General features: G+C 40.7%; 1 protein-coding gene across 1 annotated transcript in view; it reads left to right on the top strand.

The window, feature by feature from the left end:
- Positions 1 to 12946, top strand: part of Sema5a (semaphorin 5A) — a 453217-nt gene that overhangs the window by 290509 nt on the left and 149762 nt on the right. Inside the window, exon 6 of the mRNA XM_052159481.1 lies at positions 7723 to 7785. Coding sequence (XP_052015441.1) covers positions 7723 to 7785 — 63 coding nt within the window. The remainder of the gene's footprint in view (positions 1 to 7722; positions 7786 to 12946) is intronic.

Raw genomic sequence — 12946 nt, 5'->3', positions numbered from 1 at the left:
CCTTGTGTTATCTGAGAATTGTTGTAAGTGCAAGCCAAGAAATACCGAAGGCCTTTTTCCTGCTAAAGGCTAGGACAGTGGCCTAGGCAGAGTCCTCCCAGTTCCTAAAGGAGCAACCCATTACGGCCCTGATTTAAAATACCCAACCTCCAAACCTGTAAGAACCTATTAATTTTGTTAAAATCACACAGTTTGTCATTCGGCCTGGGAAACACTGAAGCGTTATCTATATTAATTAAGACATCAAATACACAAAGAACATTCAACATATTTGGAGTCATGCATTTAGCTAAAGTGACTTTGATTTGGCATTAGGTGAGGAACAATAAATGTCTCAATATATCGTGGTAAAAATATTTTAATACTTACAAGAGCTCTAAGAATAAGATACATCACTGTACTGCATATTGATGTTCATGCAGCAAGAATTAAAAACAAGATATTAGGGTTTTTATGTAAAAAGATACTTGTAAGAAGATTAGTTAAATTAGTTCCTTCTAGCCTCATGCTTTTTGAGGAACTGCCCATGGGAAACAACTGGAGTCTCTGACATAATCAGGAAGGCAAGTATGCTATGGATTCATTTGAAAATTAACAGTCACATTTTCCATAAGACGTAAAGACAATGTTGAGCATTGGACAGCTCTCCCAAAGTGACTAAAATATTCTACCTCTGCACAATTAGATTTATGTCACTTTGGAAGAGACATAACTTCCAAATAAAGGTAAATGGTGAAGACAGTCATATTCAAGGCTGACTAGAATGATGATCTATTCAGACACTGTGAAATCCCCTCTAGTTTCAAGTTTCATTTGAGTTTTGCTTGTTTTGAACAAAGGTATGGCCCCACAGTCCCCGACAATTTGTTTATAATGGTGGTGACAATGTAACACTCTCCAATGTGTCACGGAAATACATGACAGAAAGAATATGAATGCAAACATATGAAAACCACACACGCCCCCAAAGCCCTCAGGTGGTTGTTAATTTTTGGTGCTGTGTAATTAAACTAGTTTTTTTTTAAATGTTATCTTTTGCCAGTATCTAATTAGCAGAGCCATCTGCTGAAAGAGCAGTGGCCCATCTGCCTGGAATGTTGTTCTCCTCATTGTTATGAAAAGCATCCACCGCTGCTCGTCCCCTTCTAATTAACTTCTCTTGCTGTGGAATGTGATAATACACAGCTTTGTTTATACACTTCTGAGAACTGTGGATTTATATGTATGGAGCAAGTCCATAAAAAGAGCCAATCTTTTTCTTCCCAACATCTGACTTACTCTTGAGATCACAGCTTCACTCGTCACGACTGGAGCACGGCCCTGTGCAGAATGACGGAGATCTGTTATAGTCTACTGTGAAACAACAGATTGTTTCTTACATCGCTGGGTTTCTGTAGTTGTAAAATCAGTGTTCTGTTGTCCTGTACCCTTCTCTACTGCTCTGGCTGTAGCACTGCCCCTTGCCAAACATTGATTGAGAATGCTATAAGCCCAAGCTTACCACTGGACTTGAGATACCCACCATTTGAAGCTACTGTACCCAGAGAAGGACGCAGGTGCTGCTGTGTGCTCTGCCCAAGCATTCAGTACACTCTTTTATTGAAGGTTCTGAAATAATTTTAAATCACAAATTTATTGAACACGTGTTATCTATCTTCTTTCATCAGCAGGATGGAGTATACGTAGTCGGCATCTCATGAATATGAAATGAAAAAGGTATCATGCACCGAACCACAGCAAGACTTTTAAATGGATTTAATATCACAGAAAATATTTTTGTGTCTTTATAGAAAAGTTTGGGGTACCTCTTAGGAAGCCTAAGTTTTTATAAATGTAGATCCTCAAGATCATTGATTCATCGAGCATCCAAGTTACCACTATTATTGTTTTATGTTTGCTTCTGACATGTCTAATGAACATTAAACATTGAATAATAGAATAATCATGTGTCCTTTCTCTCCTGCAGTAGAAAAGACAAAAGGTAGCAAAACATAAAGGTGTTTTTTTATTTTAATTTATTTTATTATTTGATTTTGATTTTGAGGCTGTGTGACTGAGTTGTACTGACATTGGAAATGCTCAGTGCCTTACCATTTGTTTTGACTGCCAGAATAGCAGGCGAGGTGGCAGGACACAAGTGTGGTGAGAGCGAATGTGAAGGCAGGCATAGGACACTTCCCAAGTCAATTGTGGCTTTTGCTCCAAAATAATGGTACAGGTACAAATAACCAGTTTCCGTGAGACTAGAATAGAGTCTGAGTCAAAGACCTTTCATCGACAAGGATGGGTCCTTACAATAAAAGACAGCAATGAGCTTCATGGGATGCTGAGCTTGTACAAAAGATGAGAAACTTTGAAAAGCAAAATCTAATGCAGGATAATTCCATTAACCCCTCTGCTTTTCTCCTGTGGAAACATGTTTTCCGTAGCTTCCACAAGACCACAAGGCAAAATCTAGTTTGGTACTGCACAAAACGAAAAATGAGATTATGAGATTAGTCCAGGACTCTTAATCCTCTTGTAAATCTAGAGGAGTCTCCTTTCCACCTTCGTTTTTCATACAGTTCTGAAATACCTAACCACATGTATTCTTTACTATCTTCTCTTGGTAAATTCCCATCACTAATATATAATTTCCTTTCCCTCTCTTTGTGAATAATTTGAAGCCATAGAAAATCTAAACAGCCATGATTTCTCATTAATTCTGGATTTGAGTCTTGTTGAAAGGCTGGTGATAGAGAAGGACCCCAGTAGATTCCCCTTTGCTTCAAGTAAGAGAAACATCAATGTGTCCTGTGTTACTATTGATGTAATAAATGTGTGTGAGCAGTTGCTCTTTTTCAGTATTCTCGACAAAGTAATGGAGTATTTATGAAAACTCATGCTCTGTTTTCGCTGTTTCTTTTCACTCCTTGTCCTTGGCCAATATTTATCTTGAAAATGTGAAGGCTACTTGAGCACCAGCTAGAATTGAGAAGCTGTTTGTTTACCAGGAGCAGCAGTGGCGGCAGCAGGGAGATCTAAGAACATTGATGGCATTTGATTCATATTCTTTCTTAATCCTGGGGCTCACCCTGCTGCCCACACCTCTTATGTTTATTCAGGAGACTATTAATATTGTCCTTTTCTTGCATTCCTCTCAGGTTTCCTACTTGGTAGACAAGGGCTCCATCCTCAGCTCCCTGTTGAAGGTCCTACCAGGTCACTCAGTCTAAGCATGACTCCTCTACAGCCCAGGCAGGCTTGAAGCTCATCATCCTTCTTGTCAAACATACACCAACAAGTATTCCTTGTGTGTCTCCATGTGAGCATATGCATGAGATATATGCAGGTGTGTGTGTATGAGTGTGTGTGTGTGTGTGAGAGAGAGAGAGAGAGAGAGAGAGACAGAGACAGAGACAGAGACAGAGAGACAGAGAAAGACAGAGAGAGAGAGAGAGACAGAGAGAGAGACAGAGAGAGAGAGAAACAGAAACAAAGAACGACAAAGAGACAAAGTGGGGGAGAGAGAGAAGAAGACGGGTCGGGGAGACAACCTTGAGTATCATTTCTCTGGTACCACCTACCCTGATGGGTCTTGTTTCCTTTTTAACATGCTTTCTACATTGTTTAAAACTCCCTGGTGAGGCTAGACCACCTGGGCAGCCAAGAAGTCCTGCCTGATGCCCCCTCCTCAGAACTGGAACTATAAGCAAGTGCCCTCACACCCAGCTTTGTGAAACTTTCCTAACATAGCTGTCTCCCATTCCCCAATATTTAACTTTAACAACATCACCAGCTCAACAAGAGCCACCGAGAGCACCCCCTCCATTGAGGTGACTCACCATACAGAAGTGCTCATAGCTGTGTAACTGGAACCCCTCTTTCTGTTCAGTGACATCAACCACTTTGTTAATATCAGCTTAAATTCGTAATGAGTTCTTTGTTGCTAAAGGAATGCATCAGCTCATGGATTCTGTTCCATATTTAAATAAGAGCAAAGATACAACAGTCGGTTTTCTATAAACGGATGTAAGAATGGAGCCTATTAAGGGTCACACAAAGGGAACAGTGAGTTTATTTTCATTTTTGGAGTCTGCACATCACAGTGCTGTGTGTACAGTTCTTACCTTGGTGCTGCTGATGGAAATATTTGCCATCCTGGATGGAATCCAAGGCAGTTCTTGCATTGAGACACTGATTAGCTACACTTTCACTGCCCCCACTGCACACTGACCCAGGAAAGGGTCTCGGAATTAGCACACTCTAATCAGAGGTCGTCGATACTGACTACATTCATGATTCACATGATCATAATAAGCAGACCTGGCATTGATCCTGTTTGAGGAACACCAAGGGGTTCTGTGTGGCTGGCTTTCTTGTTCTCATCTCATGTTTGTTGAGAGGGAGAAGCCTTTCTTCACACAGTTGTTATGACTGCCTTTCTTGTGTATCAGTGTTTGGCAACAGCAGTCTGACCTTATGTTCTCCTAGGTTTTGGAGAATTGAGAAACAATTTTTCCTGGCCAGTATTTTCCTGCATATTATTTTACTTTGGTTTATATTGGGTTGAGTGTTGTTTCTTCTCTGACATTTTCTGACCTAAAAAGATTGTTCCTCACAAGTTTTCCTGAAAATAACTTCACTGGTCCATAACTGAATCTTCAGAAATCTAATTTTAACAGCTAGAAAAAAATACAACATATGAAAAAATATATAGACTTCCCACATAAAAGTCTACATACCACAGAAATAGTAGAAAAAGAACAATAATTCAATGTTTGAGCTGGTGTTAAGTGACTCTCAAACGTAAGTTGTAAATCACCTCTGTCTTCAAAACCTGCATTATCATCTTAAGTATCACAGTTCTGTTTGTGACTAGATGTGCTAATCCACCTGTCAGCTTGATCAGCATGAGTTCGATTTGAAAAGTTTGTAAAGTACTAAACATCATTGTTTTAAATAGAGCTGGTGGCAGTGTGGAGATTGAAAACAGTCCCAGTGTTCTGTGCATGCACCAGGCATGCTCTGACTGGCATGTATACAAGTATTGTGGTAGCTAGAATGCGCAGTTATCTGTGGCATTATCCACGAGTCTTAACTCATTATCCACGAGTCACGCTGTGAATAAGCTCTGTGGCTTGGAATGATTCAGGTGACTCTGTTTCACAGTCTTCTGTGCTGGGAACTTGTCCTTCTTTCCCAGAAGTAATCAATCTTGTTTACCAGTAACTGTGTCTAAAGGTTCTACTACCTTGACTATGAAACAGACTCTAAAGAGGACAAGTCTTTTATTTTTTTTATTTTTTTTATTCAATAAATTTTTTATTTACATTTCAAATGATTTCCCCTTTTCTAGAACGCCCACTCCCGAAAGTCCCATCAGCCCCCTTTCCTCCCACTGTTTTCCCACCCAACCCTTCCCACTTCCCTGTTCTGGTTTTGCCTTATACTGCTTCACTGAGTCTTTCCAGAACCAGGGGCCACTCCTCCTTCTTGTACATCATTTGATGTGTGGATTATGTTTTGGGTATTCCACTTCTCTAGGTTAACACCCACTTATTAGTGAGTGCATACCATGATTTATCTTTTGAGTCTGGGTTACCTCACTTAGTATGATGTTCTCCAGCTCCATCCATTTGCCTAAGAATTTCATGAATTCATTGTTTCTAATGGCTGAATAGTACTCCATTGTGCATATATACCACATTTTTTGCATCTACTCTTCTGTTGAGGGATACCTGGGTTCTTTCCAGCTTCTGGCAATTATAAATAGGTCTGCTATGAACATAGGGGAACATGTATCCTTATTGCATGCTGGGGAATCTTCTGGGTATATGCCCAGGAGTGGTATAGCAGGATCTTCTGGAAGTGAGGTGCCCAGTTTTCGGAGGAACCGCCAGGCTGATTTCCAGAGTGGTTGTACCAATTTGCAACCACACCAGCAGTGGAGGGGTGTTCCTCTTTCTCCACATCCTTGCCAACATCTGCTGTCTCCTGAATTTTTAATCTTAGCCATTCTGACTGGTGTAATCTCAGGTTTCTTTTGATTTGCATTTCCCTAATGACTAATGAAGTTGAGCATTTTTTAAGATGCTTCTCCGCCATCCGAAGTTCTTCAGGTGAAAATTCTTTGTTTAACTCTGTACTCCATTTTTTAATAGGGTTATTTGGTTTTCTGGAGTGTAACTTCTTGAGTTCTTTATATATCTTGGATATTAGCCCTCTATCTGATGTAGAGTTGGTGAAGATCTTTTCCCAATTTGTTGGTTGCAGATTTGTCTTGTTGATGGTGTCCTTTGCCTTACAGAAACTTTGTAATTTTATGAGGTCCCATTTGTCAATTCTTGATCTTAGAGCATACGCTATTGGTGTTCTGTTCAGGAACTTTCCCCCTGTACCGATGTCCTCAAGGGTCTTGCCCAGTTTCTTTTCTATTAGCTTCAGAGTGTCTGGCTTTATGTGGAGGTCCTTGATCCATTTGGAGTTGAGCTTAGTACAAGGAGACAAGGATAGATCAATTCCCATTCTTCTGCATGCTGACCTCCATTTGAACCAGCACCATTTGTTGAAAAGGCTATCTTTTTTCCATTGGATGTTTTCAGCCCCTTTGTCGAGGATCAAGTGGCCATAGGTGTGTGGGTTCATTTCTGGATCTTCAATCCTGTTCCATTGATCTGTCTGCCTGTCACTGTACCAATACCATGCAGTTTTTAACACTATTGCTCTGTAGTATTGCTTGAGGTCAGGGATACTGATACCCCCCAGAATTTCTTTTATCATTGAGAATAGTTTTAGCTATCCTGGGTTTTTTGTTATTCCAGATGAATTTGAGGATTGCTCTTTCTAACTGTGAAGAGTTGAGTTGGGATTTTGATGGGTATTGCATTGAATCTGTATATTGCTTTTGGCAAAATGGCCATTTTAACTATATTAATCCTGCCGATCCATGAGCATGGGAGGTTTTTCCATTTTTTGAGGTCTTCTTCCATTTCCTTCTTCATAGTCTTGAAGTTCTTGTCATACAGATCCTTCACATGCTTGGTAAGAGTCACCCCAAGGTATTTTACACTGTTTGTGGCTTTTGTGAAGGGGGTCATTTCCCTAATTTCTTTCTCAGCCTGCTTATCCTTTGAGTATAGGAAGGCTACTGATTTGCTTGAGTTGATTTTATAACCTGCCACTTTGCTGAAGTTGTTTATCAGCTGTAGGAGTTCTCTAGTGGAGTTTTTTGGGTCACTTAGGTAGACTATCATATCATCTGCAAATAATGATAGTTTGACTTCTTCCTTTCCAATTTGTATCCCTTTGACCTCCTTATGTTGTCTAATTGCCCGAGCTAGTACCTCAAGTACAATATTGAAAAGATAAGGAGAAAGGGGGCAGCCCTGTCTAGTCCCTGATTTTAGTGGGATTGCTTCAAGTTTCTCTCCATTTAGTTTGATGCTGGCTACTGGTTTGCTATATATTGCTTTACTATGTTTAGGTATGGGCTTTGAATTCTAGTTCTCTCCACGACTTTAAGCATGAAATGATGCTGAATTTGGGACAAGTCTTTTAAATGTCTTCATTTGAAAGTCTAATGTAATCCCAGGTCTTGACACCTTGTATTTGATATTTGTTTGATGCTGGGCTGAAGGTGATGGTGCAGGGTTGAGCTGTTATGACCTAATCTAGCCACCAGGACCTCCTTTCTCCACCACCTTTCCTGAAAGTCCTAACTTTGATTTGGTTTCTTTGCAGGCTGTGGAGTGGGAGTGTGACGAAGCCACCAAGAAGGCCTGTTACAGCAAGGGCAAATCGAAGGTAAGGGCAGAGCCGTGTACAGATACCCTCTCCGCCACCATGCACTAGGGACTGTATTCCCTGCAGAGTGAGTGAAGTATATGAAGAGGATATGCTTCATGTCTCAACATTCAATGGGAATGGGTCACAATAAACACACGTTTCCCAGAGAATCAGAAAGCAACCTAAGACCTAATTTGTACTTTGAATCACTATATAAGATTCAAAATAAAGTATGACATTGCTAGAAAAATATAGGAAGTAAATTTAAAATAGTATTCAATTTGCCTCGTCTATATTCTGTAGTTAACTACAGAAAGTAGTTGAATACTTGTATTATCTCCTGTTTTGTAGCACCAAGAGTGTAGGGCCTTGTACATACCAAACAAGTATCACATACTTGTTCAATAAAAATTGTCGCATCAAAATTACATGAGGCATATTCTCGACTGTCTGCTCGGTTCCATCAGTGCTGAAGTCTACATTCCCAAGACAGGAGTGCACTCTCATGCTCATATGCAGACCACTCACACAACTAGGGTTTGGTAACATGCACAGGACTTTATCTTTCCAGGAACTCTGTATGTCTTTAGAAAAAGAGTCTTTTCTTTCCTGAGGTAATTGTCCTACAGCTGCTCCACAGGTTTATTGCCCCTGGTTCTGTCAGTGCTCTGCCTCTCTAATGTTGACTACACTTTGGTTCATGGGGAAATGTGGGTACATGCAGAGGGGCAGAGTTGGCCTCGGGACCAAGAGCATGAGGACCAATACAGTCAATAGAGTGAGCACTAGCAAGGGGTTCTCACCTGTGTGTCGATAATGAGTAGGATGCTTTGTTTTTACCATCTGCTACTGTGCCTGCTTCCTGCCTCTTAGAAGAATGGTTCTGAGAACTGGGCAATGATGTAGGTCTCAGGGGTATGGAAGAAAAAGTGGTGGTAATAAACCCTCAACTTAGCCAGGGTAAAATACATAAATACAGAGAGGGAGGGAGGGATGAGAGAAATGGGGAAAAGGAGGCGAAGGGGAAGGGGGAGGGAGCAGTGGAAACAATCTAGAAATTGATAGACGCTGTTTATTGAAGGATATTCAATCATCAAAAATACCTCTGAGCTACACCATTAAAAATTTACCAAACTATACTAGTAGTTCCAGGTTGCAAAGAACCAGAATATGAAATACTCCCAAATAAATAGGGGTATAATGGTAAAAATAAAGCATACTGGGAACTTTCTAACTTGCTTAGTGAGTTTTATAAAACGTACCAATGTTTGGAGATGTGAGTTCTATGTGGCCAAGGCCTGCCTGTGATGGTGAGGCTCAATACAATGGATTTTGTCTCCACTAGCCAGGTTTTCAGAGTATGAAGCATCCTCTTGTGTGACTTTTCCTGAGGGGTCATGAACAAACAACTCCCAAACTTCAGGGACGGGGGTCTTGAGCCTTCTAAGTTTCCTGAATCTTGCCTGGCATCATTTTCTCCTTACTAGGGAAGGGTACAATCTTGAGGGTATGGCTACCTTTCCCTAAAATTCCTATAGGTTCCCCTAAACCCTGTACCCTAAGCAATAAGCTCAGCCAGGTGGGCTATGGGGTGAGGGGGGAAAGGGGAGTGGGGAGCGGGGCAGGTAGTGATAGGGAAAGGCACTGTTCATCGGTGGACACAATGGACTTTCTTTTCAGGGTTTTAGCTTTAATACAGTGCTCAGCCTGGTGACATTGTCACCTTCCAGAAGGCCTGGGTACTGGTACCTGGTAAACTTTCTCCTCCCTCAGGGGTATTCCTTTCCTCCCTCCCCCTTTCCTTTTTATCTTCACTTTGATTTTGGCAACTTTCTCTTACTTCCTATCTTCTGTGTCTTGAATTTGCACCCACAAACAGATATCCTACCATGGCTTTTGATGACCAGTCACTGAGTCTGTGTCTGTAAATGTGGATTTTGGTTTAGAGTTTGATAACTTCAGACCTGAAGGTCCCACCCCTATACTGTCCTTACACTCAGGAGAACCCTATTCTCTCCCGAGAATTTTCTCCTGTCAATCCCCTATGTCCATGACCACTGATCCTGGCCTGTTTAGCTCAGCATTTAGGGCACAGCTTTGGTGTTCCAACCTTCATTCCATCAGTTATCAGTCGTGGGAATCCCTGTGGCCATCTCTCTTTGCCATGTCAAGCTGTGTTAATCATCCAGCCCTGGAACACGAGCTGTGCCGATGGTTTCCTTATGTCTCTGGTGTCCTGCTGAAACCCTTTGGCGCACAGGGTAGAAGTTAGCAACAGAGTTTGAGTAAATGAATGCACAGGTATTGAGCTTATCACCCTCACCATTTTTGATGATGGGGACATGATGTCTTTTTGAGGGGACATCCTTTTTTCCTACAGTAGGTTTGGCAGCTTACCTACCTATGCTTACCATAGTATGGCAACCCAAAGTAACCAAATTTGCTCCAGACATTTTCTGGAGAATCTGTGCTTTCATTTATTTAATATACACATATTAGAAAGTTTTGAGCTGTTATTATTTTTCCTGTCCCCTGAAGTATTTTTTATTGTACCAGGAATCTACTTACATATTTAGTTCACAGACTATTTAAAAAAATGCTAATAGTTAATTCTGTTCCTCTTCCAGGTCTTCAGTCTCTATGTGGTCCTTGTAAGGTTAGAAAAGAACACTAATACCTGTTGAACCATGGAGTTTCTGGGGTGTCTCTGCAGCGTAGTCTACAGGTCCTTAATCAAAGCATTCAGCTAGTTTTCATTTTCTAGTGTATTATTGCTACTTAGGGAAATTGTTCAACTGAACACACTAGTCCATGTTTCACCTCCAGCTGTGACCTATGGTTAATTTTATAATTAGAAATTAAATAAACTTGTTAGAATAGTATCATTCATGCCCAGTAGGTAATGCACCCCTGATCCAATGAAAGGACCAATTTTCAATACCCGAAATCGAGTTTTCCTAGTACAAATAAGGGAAATGAGGAAAAGGATTGTACTTACATCAAATCATCCTATTATATTTCATAGATTTAGGTTTTAATGGATTATGAATAATGGCAAATTTTGGTAATTATGTTAATTCTAACTGTGTGTGTTGGATCTTTAAGACATATATTAAAACAAATGAAGATAAATTTCATACACTATATATTATGTGCAAAATCAATTATATTTTATTTTAGGCTGCATTAAGTATAATGATGAATTTTATCTAGAGTTTTAAAAAGCAGTGCTCCGTTGAAATTGAATTCAGTTCATGCAGCTGCTTTTTGAGTTGATCCCTGCCTATGATTCTAATTCCTAGAGAGGCTGAGTTAGGAACATTGGAGTCCCTCGGAGATTGGGGACAGCCTAGTGTAAAAGTAACGCCACAAACAAAAACAAAACTCAACAAAACCAAAAAATCAGGAATGGTGTACAGTAGGAACTCATGTTTCCACACTGAGGTGGTAGCTTCATTAATGTGTTAGAATAGATAACACCGCTGCCTGGCGCAGGACGTGAGAGCAAAGGATGCCCTGTCTCCCAACCAGAAGACGTCCCTGTCCTTAGTTCCCGTCTCTTCCTCTCCCCTCAGATGGGCACTGGCTTGATTACTATCCAGCAAGGAACCCAAGCCTAGGGCCACACAAAAGAAAGAAAGCAAGACAATGTCTAAGAACAGGAGAAAGTATACCAAGACTGCTATCAATGGGCAGGCCCTGAATCCAGATTTCAGACATCCCCAAGATTTCCAGTCTGACAGATTCTAGAATGTAAGATGAGTAATGTTTCCATCTGACTAAAATATAGTGTCTCTTTGGAGGAATGGAATTCAGGCTTTTCATAGTGGTCATGAATTTATAAGAAAAATTCAAATACTTTAATAAATTTGCTTGGGCCGTAGCATTCTGGGAATGTGCACAGAATTACAAAGTCTCCCTTCTCCCTGTAATAAAAAGAACAATGCGAAAATGTGACATTTTAAAAATGCAAAAAATGCAAGCAGTTTGACTGAAGTCAGTTTGTTCCTACTCTCCCGAAAAGTTGTGTGAACGGCACACCGCCTTTCACTGCCCAGCCATATGATATCTGGAAGGAGGTGGCTAATCAGGGGGCTACTGCCTGCACCTCTTTCCTCTCCAGTGAGAACATTCCACAACTGACTGCCAAGCTCAGGATAATAAATATGACAACTTTTCTCCCCTGGCATTGCTGGGTCAAGTGCAAGCTACCTTCCATGTAGTGGGGGCGTGAAATTTATAATCTAGGGAGTCAAGGTCATCGAAGTTACCCAAAGCTTTAAGACTTGCAATGAAAGTAGATGCTGAGATCGCAGATTCTGAATGAGGTCCGAGCTTTAATTTGCTTCTAGATTTTTCCACTCACTATGACTCCTGTGCTCTAAGTGTCCACATACATTAAGGCTGGGGAGACAATCCATTTTTATTGACGCAAAAGAGCAGTATAACAAGATCATGCATTTCATTGTCTTTGAAATATGTGTTATTGAAATCAAACTGTAGAACTCTTTAAATACATTTCACATAAATATTATTTTAGACACAAATAGCCGATTGTCTCAGCATCTAACAAGAGTGCCTTGTCTGTTGCCGGTTCTTGTTTCTGGACTCAGCCGCCCTGCCCACGGCATTTAGGGACTTACACAAAGGAAACATAAGTAATTATTAAGGGAATGAAAGCATTGCTTTGTGCTTTTATGGCATTTCATAATTTCCAAAATGTTCTTGTTCATGATCTCATTTTAGTATTTTTGACACTGAGTTCTTAGAATTATTGTGCTAATCGGTGGGAGAATTTGGATTAGAATCCAAGGCTCTGTGTATTGTTATTCTTTTTTTGTCCAGTGGTCCAGCTTCCCCAGCTGCCAATGCATGCTTTTAAAGAGCCCAACTCTTGGTGGTTAAGAAAAGAAAGACATGCTGCCAGAAAGACGCCATGTCTGGATCCATGGTGCTGAGGGGCTGGAGCTTGACATTTTTACCTGAAATGCTGATGTTTGGAATGGCTATCAGTTAAAAAAAAAAACATTCTATGTTGTGATCATAAAACGAGAATGAGGTGGGAGAATATGTTCTACGGTGGCGGTGTAGGAGAAGGGTTGCCTCAGCGGGCCCATGCCAAGGCATCCCTTCCCCCTGAGGGACCAGACAGATGCCATTCTAGTATAGAATAGAGTTT

Source organism: Apodemus sylvaticus, chromosome 16 (assembly GCF_947179515.1).
Source record: "Apodemus sylvaticus chromosome 16, mApoSyl1.1, whole genome shotgun sequence".
NCBI classification, from domain to species: Eukaryota; Metazoa; Chordata; class Mammalia; order Rodentia; family Muridae; genus Apodemus; species Apodemus sylvaticus.
The sequence above is the reverse complement of the archived record's forward strand: the minus strand, read 5'-3'. Positions and strand labels throughout refer to the sequence as shown.